The 13852-nt window shown below is 53.4% G+C and overlaps 2 protein-coding genes across 2 annotated transcripts; one reads left to right on the top strand and one right to left on the bottom strand.

The window, feature by feature from the left end:
• Positions 1-937: 937 nt before the first annotated feature.
• B0H18DRAFT_1087420 (terpenoid synthase) lies at positions 938-2376 on the bottom strand (the record flags this gene model as incomplete). The annotated part of the gene is made up of 9 exons (XM_048032167.1): positions 938-1140; positions 1191-1293; positions 1346-1424; positions 1483-1549; positions 1603-1727; positions 1784-1934; positions 1988-2034; positions 2084-2238; positions 2287-2376. 9 exons carry the CDS (start codon positions 2374-2376, stop codon positions 938-940), a joined length of 1020 nt encoding a protein of 339 aa, XP_047887408.1.
• Positions 2377-2794: 418 nt separating this feature from the next.
• On the top strand, positions 2795-12256 carry B0H18DRAFT_1107769 (armadillo-type protein; the record flags this gene model as incomplete). The annotated part of the gene is made up of 34 exons (XM_048032725.1): positions 2795-3020; positions 3075-3132; positions 3154-3306; positions 3430-3556; positions 3635-3868; positions 3923-4034; positions 4088-4576; positions 4711-4764; positions 4822-5008; positions 5068-5367; positions 5394-5574; positions 5629-5815; positions 5868-6094; positions 6271-6391; positions 6441-6635; positions 6782-6903; positions 6956-7109; positions 7164-7285; positions 7335-7367; positions 7416-8133; positions 8299-8609; positions 8660-9303; positions 9408-9616; positions 9670-9743; positions 9793-9935; positions 9990-10230; positions 10285-10568; positions 10621-10996; positions 11083-11417; positions 11577-11588; positions 11640-11787; positions 11909-11973; positions 12022-12079; positions 12102-12256. The coding sequence occupies 34 exons, from the start codon at positions 2795-2797 to the stop codon at positions 12234-12236; spliced, it is 7035 nt and encodes a 2344-aa protein (XP_047887407.1). The 3' UTR covers positions 12237-12256.
• Positions 12257-13852: the final 1596 nt, after the last annotated feature.

The raw sequence follows: 13852 nt of genomic DNA, 5'->3' as shown, positions 1-13852 counted from the left end.
GACGCAGTTGCACAATACGCAGTCCATTTTTGAGCCACGCATAGCGCTACATGACAGCTGCCATCCTATCCTGCAATGTCGCTCGACTACACCACACCATCCCGAGCCAACTTGAGGTCTCTTGACGTGGACAGCGCCGTCATTGTGTATGTCCTGGGTTATTTGATTTGCGATGTCCAAGAAGTACCACGCTATCGCAGCATGGCACCAATTGGGAAACAGGGGACCCCCATCACTCATCCGAGAGTGACGACGATCACCAGTACTGAGCCAACCCCAGTGGGAACTAAATCGCACTGAGATTGACACTACGAGCTGACCCTCTTGGACAGCCTGTCACATCCGTCAGCCTCACCATAGCCTCTAGCGAGTACAAATCGTAACGTACCCGTTCCTGATCTAGAGCACACTGTGTGGAGACTCGTGCGCGGTGAATGGCAACGCTTGGCCAAGCCCGAAGCGTCCATCTACACCCGCATCTCCGACACCGCCCGCTGTGCAGCCAATCGACCGTGCGACCCGCACCAGTTCCGTAGAATCTGAATGATATGCTGTGTCAGACAGTCCAAAGAAAACATTGGAGAAGCACGCACAGATCCTGGGTTAACTTCGACCGCTCCGAGGGTGAAGACCAAAGAAACACAATATGCGAAGGGGAGCGACCTAGGTGGGAGCTTTAGGGCAGGCTGCGGAGTACGATTCTCATTGCAGCACATGACGGGGACAAAATTAATTTAAAATAATGCCTCTTGTGGCTCATCCGTCCGAACTCGAGGAGTCTCACTGACTCTCAGGCCTCTGGATGATGCTAGTCGCTACGGTTTTTTTAAACACCTGCTAGTGCATGCACGAGTACCACGAAAATACGCCACATAAATGAGAGATAGTATATGACATGATCTGTCGCTACTGACCCAGAACACCGAGTACTCACATATCACGCAGGCTCGTCCACATGAAGTGCATCCATGATTTGTTCCAGCGCGCCGTTACCGCCCAGGCGAGTTATCTCCTCTCTGATCTGACTCTCCAGCGAGCGCAGAACCCTCACGGTGTAGTCAAATGACTTCGTGTGGTTCTGAAGATAGTTGACGGCATGCCGCTTGAGCGTCGGCGTCGTCGGTCGTTTCTGGAGTACATCTGCACAGGATTAAATTGTGCGTATGATAGACATACAAAGGACCGCCTACTCAGAACCTGGCGATTTGAGGTGTCCGCTCGGACGGCGTGGACGATTGGGAAGGAGAACTTTCCCTCTGTCAAGTCTTCAGCGAAGCCCTTGTTGTCTGCGTACTGACACCGAGTATGAGCGAAGAACAATACGAAGTTGTCCTGGTCTGCTTACTGTTGAGCTCTGCAGGTTCATGTAATCGTCGCGGATTTGGTAGAACACACCGAACAGATCTACAAGAGGAACATAGTCGCTGGGAGAGCGTGTCAGCACGCCGGTGAGGTCAGCACGCGTAAAGGAGATACACATACACAGCAGTGTTCTTCGCCGCACATGCCATCATGAGCTTCACAGCGACCCGAAATAAGCCACCAGTCTCTATCATCATAGTCAATACTACGCCTTACTCGCACCCATCCACGTCTACTTACTCTGGTTGACCATGCTGACGTATTCCTCTTCGGTTGGACACTGAAGCGAGTCACGCCATAAAAGCTCGAGGCCCTGTCCGCGATGGAGGGCCAGTAATTCGGCTGTGAGATCAGATGAACGCCTTCTGAATGATACGTCGTTCAAGAAGATCAGCACTTGCCTGTCACAATGCGATCCAACTCGGTAAAGGGAACGAGGCGATCGCTCTGGTCATCGGTAGGATCCGAGTAGCCAACGCCAGACCGCAGACTAAACAGTTCCTGATAAGCAAGGAAGTACACATAGTTGGCGGAGTTGATCGTTTGGGGGATACCGTAGATCTTATGCGAAGCTACACCCGAGGATAAGGATGCAGCTTGACCGCGATTGACCTCGCAGTCTTACCGGGTACGCCTCTTCTGAGTTGAGCATCGTCTTCGATGTCATCTATACTAAACCTGGATTACTAGACGTTCGAGACATAGTGAATTTGCTCCTTACAGTAGACTGGCTGTATGAAGCATGCCAACGACCTTTGTGATGATGCTCAACTTGTCAGCGGGCACTTGTAGCCACTGGTTGAATGCCGTGAGCATGAGTCCTCGGATGTCCTTGCCCGGAACCGTGTTGATATGTGTGAACGGTTCTAGTAAAGCCTAAGTATTCGTGAGGCCTTCCAAACATCCGCAGGGCTAATAGCTTACCGCTTCATTTCGCTCAGACCAGGCTCGGCCTTCAGAGAGGATGCGGAGGGCATCGAACGTGTCCCCGGGCCGCGATGGGTTGGACTCCATGAGCGAAGTGCCAAAGTTACTATTCAAATTTCGGGATGAAGACTTTTTGTGTTTTGTTGAATAACCGACGATGAGTGTATGAAGGGATGTGGCGATGTACCCTGATGTACCTCAGTACTGTTTCAGTTTGTGGCTATGCCACTGGCATGTCAAGTTCAGGCTGGACCGCGAATGAGCGCGCGTGTAAGTAGTATGTACATAGCCGCCCATGGTACCGACGTGACTTTTTCAAAACCCTCCTCCTCCTCCTCCTCCTCCTCCTTCTCGTCACACTGACAGTTGCAGGCCTCAATTCATTCCACTTCTCCCCTTTACCCATTGCTCGAACCTGTGTCCCTTTTCCGCAGAAACACTAGCAAAGGTGCCTCGAAAAGCGACTTTGGCGCGACTCATAGCCCGGGAAACTTCCCCTGGCGTAATGGGCAAATCCGATATCCAGTCATGGCTAGCCTCTACTTCAGATGCTCCTGGCGATAGCGACCCCAACGGAGATGCGAACAACGGAATGCAGTGGAGGAGAGACTACGTCGTCACGGACTGGGCAAAAGCTTTGGAGGTCGCACGGAGTCGTCTGCTGACAAGCAGCACGAAAGCCCGTACCCAATTTTTAAGGGAAGAGCTCTTGATGATGGCCAAGCACGGAGGTACGCATTTTGTAACTTCTATGTGATGAGGAGACCTATGATTATTGTCTACAGATCTCAGCCTGTCGCAAATACTCGACATATTCAAACTATTGACATTGACATACTCTCGGTATGTCGACACACCATCCAGAGAGGCAGTCGAGACGGTCGGGTCAGAGCTCGTGCGGAGGGATGAGATGCGGGGCAAGCCAGAGGGAGAGCCTGAGGAGAGTCCATTGGGCGTGACAGAGCAGATAGTTGGCTGGCTCGCCCATGAAGTCGGGCATATCTCGAAACTGTCAAGGTGCGTAGGCTTCGTGGTGGTCCCGCGTGCGAAGACCTGACGGCTATTGCAGCTCTCATGCGGCCTCCGACATGTTCGTACTGCTTGGATGGTGTTGCGGTATCTACGACGTCTGCTCACGAGCGATCCCGCCTTCACGTCTAAGCCGGCATGGGAGCCTCTCGTCGGCGTAATGGCCACCCTCATAGACATGATTCTCGACAAGGCGACTCGCAGCAAGTCGTCGCTTCAGAAGGGTGCTCTGACTCGTGTGCGGCGCGCACTACGATCGGTAGTGATGTCGTCAGACTCGTTACATGTCTGATTTGTGAATGAACGTGCCGTCTAGCATCCCAGAACGATTGCTAAAGTCATGCAGACATTGATGTCAAAGCCAAAAACGAGTCCGAGCCCACTCTCAACAGTACCGCTCCTCGGCATCTGCGTGGATGTCAAGATTCGTCTAAAGAACGTCAAGGACGACAGTTTAAAGACGGTCGATTCTGCATTGAAAGCGGACGTATTAAATTTCTACGGGAGCACTGTCTTGATGTCCAAGACACAAGTAGCTCCACACACAACAGTAAGCAATTGTGCCGCAAGAATGCTGTCGGTTTGAGGCTCAAGGGGCACGCAGTCTGCATTGCACGACTTCATTCAAACGTTTGTGACCGTGGAAGACTTCGGCACCGCAATCCTGCCAACGATGGACAAGGCCCTTCTACGCTCACCTGAGATATCACTAGCCGGTACGGGTCCGCTGTGTTCCTTTCTCCGACGGGTACTTACACGAATTTCACAGTCGTCACCGACTTCGTCAAGGCATACCCGCACGCGATCGAAGGTGACTCGTTCCGTAGATTGCTAACACCCGTCCTGAACAGCGCAAGGTCGAGCAACGCTACTGTCCGGTTGAACGCCACGCTGCTTTTTAAGGCTATCATCGAGGAAACACAACAAGCTTCCGACATCGACTTGGCTGTGAATGAGCTGTTAGCTCTCCCGAAAGCCAGTAAGACCGCGGGACCTGATCATCGCGTCGCTCTTTATACCATGCTTGGTTACGTGAAGCCGTCGCCCTCCGCTGCGATCCTCGAAAGTGGGCTGCCGTTGCTGGCGAAGGAGACTCACGATGCGGCGGTATCTGCTCTCTCATCCTCTCTGGCACCACATCTAGGTCACTGTCTGCGCGAGGATGTCGCCATTCCTGCTGGCGCGACATCAGTGCTCGTGAGAGAGGCGAACAGCTCGAAACCTGCCATTCGGCGGGCCTTCTGTATCTTGGTCGCGAGTGCGTTCTGGGACTTGGAAGGCTTGCCGACAAGCGCCTCCGAATCTCTGGGACGCGCACTGTTGCCTACTTTCGAGACGAACCTCAAGCAGTATCCTCGGGGCCACTGACCGCTGCCACTGGACCTCTGGAAGGGTACACTGCTACTGCAGTGCTGCTTGGGCCGTTTGCTGCATCTGGCAAGTTCGGTGAGGCTTCGTGTGCTGCTCCTAAATGTCGGCTACTTCTGACTCACATTGCTTCAGACGATTTCATCTCCCGTAACTCGACGCTCCAGTCCATGCTGACAGCGGGCGCGAAGCCCTCCTTCCTGTTGTGGGAGAAGGTTTACCAGAAGTTGAGCAGTGCCGATGATGAGAGGTGGCTCCTGCGAGCGTCCGAGGCGACCCTCGCCCATTTCAGCAAGGAGCTGCTGCGGAACGAGCAAGCTTGGTCCGTAGTCCGTGCTGTTCATATCTTACCTAGGTGTTTATTCCATCTCGATTCTTTAGTGGTATGATTGGCATGATATTCTTGCACTTGGCCAGCAATAGCCAGCATTCGCAAGTGCGCCGCATGACCCTCGCCTCCTTGGAAGCTAGTGCGGCAAAGCTGCCTGAAGCCGTCAACTGCATTGCCACATCTGCACTCTCCACATACCTTCTCAAGGGCAGAAGTTCATCGCTACGAGACAGTGTGGAAGAGAATGACGTACATAGCCGTCTGGGCGACCGTCTGGCTGCATTCTGTCTGGCTTCCGTCACATCGAGTGAAGCTTGCGACGAGCAAGTACGGAAGTCAGCCCTTGTGAGGTTTGTGGTACTGGCGCATCATCCAGCCGTAGGCACGTCGATCGTCTTCTCAGTTGGGTTGAGGCTAATCTTCAGCCAGGTGGTACTTCTCGGCTCCTCTGGATTGAACTATGCCAGAAGTCTCGGGTTGACCCTCACGAGCTGATTACCGAACGATTGAATGAGATACTTCGTGAAACCCTCAACGTCGCAGACGCACAGTTGAAGGTAACGCATCGTCGTATTGGCTGCGTCCTGTACTCCTAATTTACGAGACTACAGTTAGATGAAGAGTATGCAAGCGCAAGCTACCACGCAATTACTACTGCTGCCTTCGTCGCGCCTGACGCCGTCCTTTCCCGCGTTGTCGAGCAACTGAAGGGTGACTTCGACGTCAACGAGCTCAATTCCTTGAGCGAGACTGACCTAGCGATCTGGGCCACCCCCGAGGGTCAGACGTATGTCGATGGTAAACGCGATCTATCAGTGGTACGGTAGACAGTTCACTGATCCACGCTCAGTGCTATCGTCGAAGAAGATCGAAGAGCCTGTGAAGAAAGGCAAAGGGTACAAGGATGCCCAGTGGGAAGCCGAAGTCCGAAAATCTCTTGCGAACAAGAAAGGATCCACGTCCACGACTTTGTCTAAGCAGGATCAGGCCCTGGTTGAAGCGCAGCTAGAAAAGGAGAAGCAAATCCGGAAAAGGGTGTCCAGCATCAAAGCCAGGCTTGAACGCGGCCTGAAGCTGGTACAGAGTCTCAGCTCTGCTGGCGTGAATGAGCTACGCTCGTATTATCCTCCGTCGCTACCGTTCTCCTGCGGAGCTTCACAAGAACGGCAGTGCACTTGGTTGGCCATGCTCTGTTCGAGCGATATTGGTATGTGACGTCTCGCAGTTACTTACTCGTTGCTCACCATCTACAGGGATTGGCACAAGCATGCTCAGACCGGCTCGAGATATATCGCAGCCAAATTGGCGTTGCCACGCTACGTAGTCTTGGTGTCGAAGGCGTACCCGAAGACTTCCAGCTTGAGCCGCTCAACTGTACGTCCGCTTTGCTATCAGATTTTCTTCTAACTCTCATGCTCTGCAGCCCTTGTCATCCGTGTTCTGTACAGACTGCGAACTCTGTCTGAGCAGAGTCCGTTCGACGCAGCCACATTTTCGTACGCGTCGCCGTTACTGAGTGCTGTTTGTACGACGGGAGGTGTTGCTCTAGCAGAAGGCGACGATCCTCTGGAGCAGGTCGCGCTTGCAGTGGACATCATTAGATTCCACGCTGGTGAATGTAAGCAGACTTTCCCCTCTTCCGGGCAGGCACATCTGATGCTGTTTCGTTAGTCTCCGATCCTGCATATCCTCGCCGTATGACGTGTGAACACCTATTGCATGTCATAAAAAATCAGCCCAAACTTGCGAAAGATGCCTCGTCAGCCTTGATCGACATTGGCCAATCCATGCACTCGACTGCGACGCTCGACGAGATCCAGACACTACTGCGCGGTACGCTCCAACAGGAAGTCTACGTCCGCAATGCATGTTTGCAAACTCTCCAGGTGAGATACACCATTCCTACGATCTCGGATATGACGTTTACACAAATGGTAGCCGTTCGATCTTACGGATCTCGACTGGTCTCCTGAGATATGGATCGCATGTCACGATGATGACGAACAGAACGCTCGTTTAGCTCGTCATGTATGGGAAGACAACGGTATGGACGTTCCGGAGAAGTTTGTTCAAGTCATGTTAACGTTCCTTGGTATGTCGGCCTCTCGGCTCGTGATGAGATTCGGTGCGCTGAGACTTGTAACAGAGCATGAGCATGCGTATGTCCGGGCGAGCGCCGCCGCTGCGCTATCTGAAGCAGTCACCGAACAATGGCCCCAGATGATAAGCGAGGTTCTGAACGCTCTGCAGGAGTACTATCGCGAAACGGTAGGGGTTTCACATTATGGTTTCCTCGGCCCTTCTAACATTATCACAGGCCAAGGTTCTAGCACCCGAATTCGACGAATATGTGAGCAGAGTTTGCCTAGTCGCTGATGTTGACTCACGTGTATTGTAGGGAATGGTCATTGCTCAGAGCCTCGATCGCTCTGATCCATGGCCTACGCGCATCGCAATCGCGCGTGCGTTTGAGTTCCTTGCGCCTGCTTTCGGCGATGGTGATGTGGACCCGTTCTTCAAGTTCCTTATACAAAACGAAGCCCTTGGTGATCGTCATGCTGATGTTCGCAGGTGCATGTTGAATGCCGGAACGGCGGTCATCGACTTGCACGGCCAGACGCATCTTCCGGGACTCATTGCAATGTTTGAGGCTCAACTCTCCGGCAACACCCCCGCTACGGAGGCTGCAGACCAGATCAAGGAAGCCACAGTCATCCTCTTCGGTCGTGTTGCTCGGCATCTGGATCCTTCAGACAAGCGCATGCCTCAGATTGTCGAAAGACTTATTGAGGCGCTCAAGACACCCGCTGAACAAGTACAAATCGCCGTGTCTGACTGTCTGGCGCCTTTGGTGAAAGTCATGCAATCACCGGTACCAGATCTCGTAGACCGTCTACTGCACGACCTGTTCAATGCGCCGAAATATGCAGCTCGAAGAGGTGCTGCCTATGGTCTTGCCGGTGTTGTCAAAGGAGCAGGTATCACTGCCATGAAGGAGTTCAACATTCTCGATCGTCTCAAGAGTGCTGCTGAAGACAAGAAGCAATATGAGGCTAGACAAGGCCCATGTTTGCGTTGGAGACGCTCTCTACCACACTGGGCCGGCTTTTCGAACCGTATGTCATCCACATCCTGCCTGTGCTCTTGTCTTCCTTCGGCGACGCGATTCCCGACGTTCGGGAGGCTACACACGACGCGGCAGAGTGATCATGGCGAATATGTCTGGCTATGGTGTTAAGACCATTCTCCCCGATCTCCTTTCCGGACTTGATGAAAAGCAGTGGCGCACGAAGAAGGGTCTATTGAGCTGCTCGGTATGATAGCGTACTGTGCTCCAAGACAACTCTCCCAGTCCTTGCCGATCGTCATCCCTCGCTTAACGGATGTCCTCACGGACTCACATACGCAAGTGCGCACAGCAGCGAACAAGAGTTTGAAACAGTTCGGCGAAGTCATCAGTAATCCAGAGATTCAGTCTCTCGTTCCCGTCTTCCTCAAAGCAATGGTCGATCCTTCAAGGACCCCCAATGCTCTTTCTTCATTGCTCAAGACGTCGTTCCTCCATTACATCGATCATTCATCCCTGGCATTGGTGAGTATATTGTGTAGCTACGTCGTCCATTCACTCACACCATTCGTCAGGTGGTTCCGATCATCGACAGAGGACTGCGCGAACGCAGCGCGGACACGAAGAGGAAAGCAGCACAGATTGTCGGCAATCTAGCTTCACTTACCGACTCGAAGGACTTCGTCCCGTACTTGGGCCAACTGCTTCCTATGGTCCATGTTGTGCTTGTTGACCCAGTCCCAGAGGCCAGGGCCACAGCGGCCAAGGCACTCGGAACTCTGGTCGAGCGACTTGGTGAGGTACACTTCCCTGATCTAGTACCTGGATTGCTGCGGACCCTCAAGACCGACACATCGGGAGTGGACAGACAAGGAGCTGCCCAAGGCCTGAGCGAGGTTCTCGCTGGACTTGGTATGGAAAGGATGGAAGGCTTACTTCCGGACATCATCGCAAATGCGCAATCACCACGGAGCACCGTGCGGGAAGGCTTCATGTCCCTCCTTGTCTTCCTTCCAGCGACGTTTGGTACTCGCTTCCAGCCTCATCTTCCGAAGATCATCCCCCCTATTTTGAGTGGTCTGTCAGATTCGGAGGACTACGTCCGCGATGCGGCCATGCGTGCAGGTCGGATGATGGTCACAAACTACTCCAGCAAAGCCATCGACCTACTGCTGCCGGAGCTCGAACGAGGATGTTTGACTCTGGATGGCGTATCCGGGTGAGTGCTTCGGATATTCGAGAGTTACGTACGTTTCTCACATTGGCCTAGCAATCATCCATCACCCTTGTGGGAGAACTGCTTTTCAAGGTTTCTGGTATTAGTGGTAAGGCTGAGATTGAAGAGGACGAAGAAGCGACCGATACTGCCATGGTCGAGTCTTCACGCCGCGCTCTAGTAGACGTCCTCGGTGCTGAGCGTAGAGACCGGATCTTATCTGCTCTCTATCTCGCTCGTCAGGACGCAGTGAACGTCGTTCGTCAATCATCGATCCATATCTGGAAAGCTTTGGTGCACAATACCCCGAGGACAGGTGAATGACCCTTACTTCTTAACGTTGTCGAACTCCAGTTGACCGGATTTTAGTACGGGAAATACTTCCCGAACTCATCAACCAGGTCATATCGCTACTTGCGGGACCCGAGATGGACCAGCAAGAGGTGAGATGAACATATCAGCCTCTATCAGTTTCTAATGCTCTGGACGTAGACGGCGGCACGGACAGTCGCGGAACTATGCCGCAAATCTGGCGAAAAGATTCTGGGCGAGATCGTGTCTATCTTGAAGTCGAAATCTACGTCTACTGATCCCAAGACACGGGAAGGAGTCTGCCTGACTCTTTGCGAGCTTATGTAAGTTGTTCGTACCTGGACTCGTCTGTCATACTCATGCGTGCGGCGTACTAGGGAGAGTACGAACGACACCCAGCGAGAAGACCACGAGGACGATATCATCTCGATGGTCCGTGCAGCCTTGGTTGACGACGAAGCGAACGTTCGTGCAGCTGCCGCGAAGGCCTTCGACACCCTACAGGAGCACATCGGAGCAAAGGCTATTGATCAGACAATCCCGACCTTATTGGAAGCCTTGCGTCAACCTGGGCAGAGCTCAGGGACGGCCCTTCAAGCTCTCAGGGAGGTCATGGCAGTGAGTAGTCCGTCTATGCTCTCCCTCCGCACCACTGAGCGCCTTTCCATTTAGGTTCGCGCCTCTACTGTCTTCCCTGTTCTGATCCCGACATTGACGGCTATCCCGATGACGGTGTTCAATGCTCGAGCATTAGCGGCCCTCGTGACTGTCGCTGGCACGGCTTTGAGCAAGCGGTTGACTGTCATTCTCAATGCGCTCGCCAAGATGAGGGAGAATCCAGAAGTCAGCGAACAAGAGGAATTGACGGACGCCATTAGCGAAGCCACGCGTGCCCTTCTCGCGTCTATCTGCGACGCTGAGGGCTTGAATACTTTGATGCTCCTGCTCTTAGGATGGTGAGCAGTTAAGCGTCCTGTCCTGTTCATCTTGTTTACGATCACTCGGCAGGGCCAAGCACGAATCGGTTCAGCGTCGCATCACTGCTTGTGAATTGTTCGCTCTCTTTTGCGAGGAGTCCGAGCTAGATTCGTCACTCTATCGTGTCGATTGGATCCGCCAGTTGGTATCCCTACTTGATGACAACGTGGTCGCAGTGCATACAGCAGCATTGCGCTCATTCGACATCTTCGTCAAGTCTGTTCCGAAGGATGAACTAGAGCCCCTCGTCGTCCCTCTGCGGCGTACGATCGAGGGCACAGGCGCTCCTGGCAGACACGTACCTGGATTCAGCCTGCCGAAGGGCGTTGCGCCGACTGTCCCTATCATCATCGCCGGCCTCACGACTGGCAGCAACGAACAACGAGAACAGGCAGCATATGCTATGGTGATCTCGTCGAACGCACGGAGGAGAGCGCTATCAAGCCCTTCGTTGTACCGTTCACGGGTCCGCTTATCCGTGTCGCGACCCAGGCGACGACGTATCCGCCTGGTGTCAAGATCGCCATCCTCACCGCACTCAGCACCATGCTCGAGCGCATCCCAACATTCGTCAAGCCGTTCTTCCCCCAGCTGCAACGCACGTTCGTCAAGAGTGCGAGCGATCCTGCAAGCCTCGCTGTCCGCAACAAGGCTGCTGAAGCCTTGGGCATGCTCATGCGCAGTCAGCCCCGTGTCGATCCGGTCATCACGGAGTTGGTCACTGGTGCGAAGAGCAGCGACGACGCGATCGCAGGGAGCCTGGTTCTCGCTCTCGCGCGAGTGGTCAAGAACGCAGGGTCAAATATAGGAGAAAAAGCTAGAGAAACGTGCGTCGAGCTGGTGAACGATGCGTTCAAGGAAACGCATGAAGGTCAGTCAACCATTTGTCGTCCACATGATTGTACGGCTGACTAGGTTACAGAATCATACAGACAGGCAGTGGCTTCCCTATTCGCTGCTCTTTCGCTGCATCCTTCGTTACTCAGGCCAATCATCGAGTACGTATCATTCGCGTTTGCAAGGTACCTGAGGTACTAACTTGTGTCCAGGGCGAACATGGTTGCCGGGACACCGCCGTCTGCGCTGTCCTCCGTGTGCATATTGGCCGTCGTAGCCCCCGACGAAGACGATCAACCAGACAAGGACCAACCGAATGTCTTCCAGACACTTGGCCTCATGCACAGCGTCGCCCAAAAGGTCCTGGAGAGCATGTCTAGCGACAGGCCATCCGTCACACGACCAGCGCGGGAAGCGAGAGATGCTTTGAAAACATTGGACGATGATTCTCTGCAGGGCTTGTTTTGAAAAATCTCATCAGTGTTCTGGGATCCGGCGGACGCTCTACCTACACGACATTTACGCACGCACGACTGTAACCGCAATGTAAGACAAGTAAGCACTGTTGTATCTCGAGACTTGAAATCATTTCAGCGTTCAGCATGAATCGAAAAAGTCTTCCTCAACCCCTTTCCAGAGCTTCCGTTCTACAGTGCGTCGTCATCTCCACGTAGGCTCAGCCTGAAGCTTGCAAGATCACCGAGTCCGACTGTCCTTCTGGGACGTTCGCCGACCAATTGCGCGCACCGCCGGTCATAGTCACGCTCATGCCGGCGGCGTGTACTATGAACTCAATCTCAAGCTGCTAAGGCGCGCATATATGCGTACATGCGGTCGGACCGCAACCTGCCCTAAAGCCGCCATCTAAGTCGTTCCCCTTCTCTCTGCACTTCTCTTTGGCCTTCATCCCGTTTGCAGTGGTCCAAGCGGGCGAAGTTAACCCACCCCGCCCGTATGTATCTGATTTCGATGCGTTGCTGACTTCGCTAACCTTCAACCCCAGAGCGGTGCGTCGGGCAGGCTGTGCAGTAGCCATTGGCGTGATCTCAGGGCCAATCAACTGCATGGGCCGTCTGACCCTCTTCGTGCAATATCCCTCCTCAGTACTGATGTGTGGATAGATGCCGCTGGGGGCATAGTAGCTTGTATGTGTACGTCTGTTTTGCAGTTCATTCGGAAGTTGACTCGTGTGTAGGCAACAAATTTGTCTGCTGCTAAGGTGTTTGTGCGAATTGCGCACCTTCACCATGATAGGGGCGAGTCCTACATAGACTCGTCCTATCTCGGCCATTTTTTTCGGCCATGGCCTGTCCCGTTCGCGATCGGTCGTGGCTCGAATATGCAAATCAAGTAACCCAGGACTCGGACGTCGACAACCCCACCTTTGTCAAAACGCCTCCAGTGGGCCCGGATGCGCCTATGTAGCTTCTTCGAGTGCCGTCACAAGGATAGGAAGGGTGTTGTCACATCATGTACTATGCGTGGTTCGGTAAAACTGACTGCGTATTGTGCGAAAACGCCGTGTGTGCTTCTGTGCCGCTGATTGAGGTCTAGAAGACGGCTATGGAAGGTAGGACTTCATTTCCGCCCGACCGGACAGGCATCCAGCCTGCTATTGGGGTCTTATCGTGGTACGATTCCCAGACGGAGGACCGGATGAGTCAACAACAAGGCGAATAGAAGCCATCCAGCCTGCAGGAGATCGTGTGAGGGCCCAGGTACTCACGGATGCTGTTCCGCTGACACAGATGACCTGCCCTTAACATTCGTTTGGATATGAATCGTGGCCTACACAAGTCGTGAAACCCGCGATTCGGTAGGCCGGTCTGAGGTCGACTTCGTCGACAAGCGGATAGATTGTATCCGTAAGTCCTGTCAGGACTCCCGCATCGCGTCAGCTGCGGTTGTCTGTAGTCTTTACAGACGCGCTGCCAAAGGGATTGGCGTTGTTGAGTCGTCATGTACTATCTTAGATGACCCATCTATGTTACTGTGCGTGATTCGGTGTGTTCTGTGACAAGTGAATTTGTCTCAATGTTAGGCAAGCGAATTGCGAACTGCGGTCTGTTCGAGACTCAAGAATTTGCCACGTCTCTTTGACTCGGCACCAGAATCTGTTTCTGATACTCACTCTGTTGACTTCGGTCTCAGCCTGGGTCCGCCGAAAAAAAAACATTTGTCCCCTGGCCGCCGCAAACCATGATGCATGATGCGTGAACGCAGTACATGACTCGGTCGTGGCTGAGTTGTGCAACCATGAATGAAGGTGTCCATTTGAAGCTGACGCGAAGCCGATACCATTACGTAATGCATACTCGTTGAACGGCGCACGATCACCGGGAACAGCACTTCCGAGTCGACTGTCGACATGCAACGGAACCACTCCTGTGGAGAACCGTTTCGGAGCACATTTGGGATCCAAAAG

The sequence above is a fragment of the Fomitopsis serialis genome (genome assembly GCF_022376445.1).
Source record: "Fomitopsis serialis strain Sig1Antser10 chromosome Unknown B0H18scaffold_127, whole genome shotgun sequence".
NCBI lineage: Eukaryota > Fungi > Basidiomycota > Agaricomycetes > Polyporales > Fomitopsidaceae > Fomitopsis > Fomitopsis serialis.
Note: the sequence above shows the minus strand (reverse complement) of the source record. Positions and strands in the feature narration are given on the sequence as shown.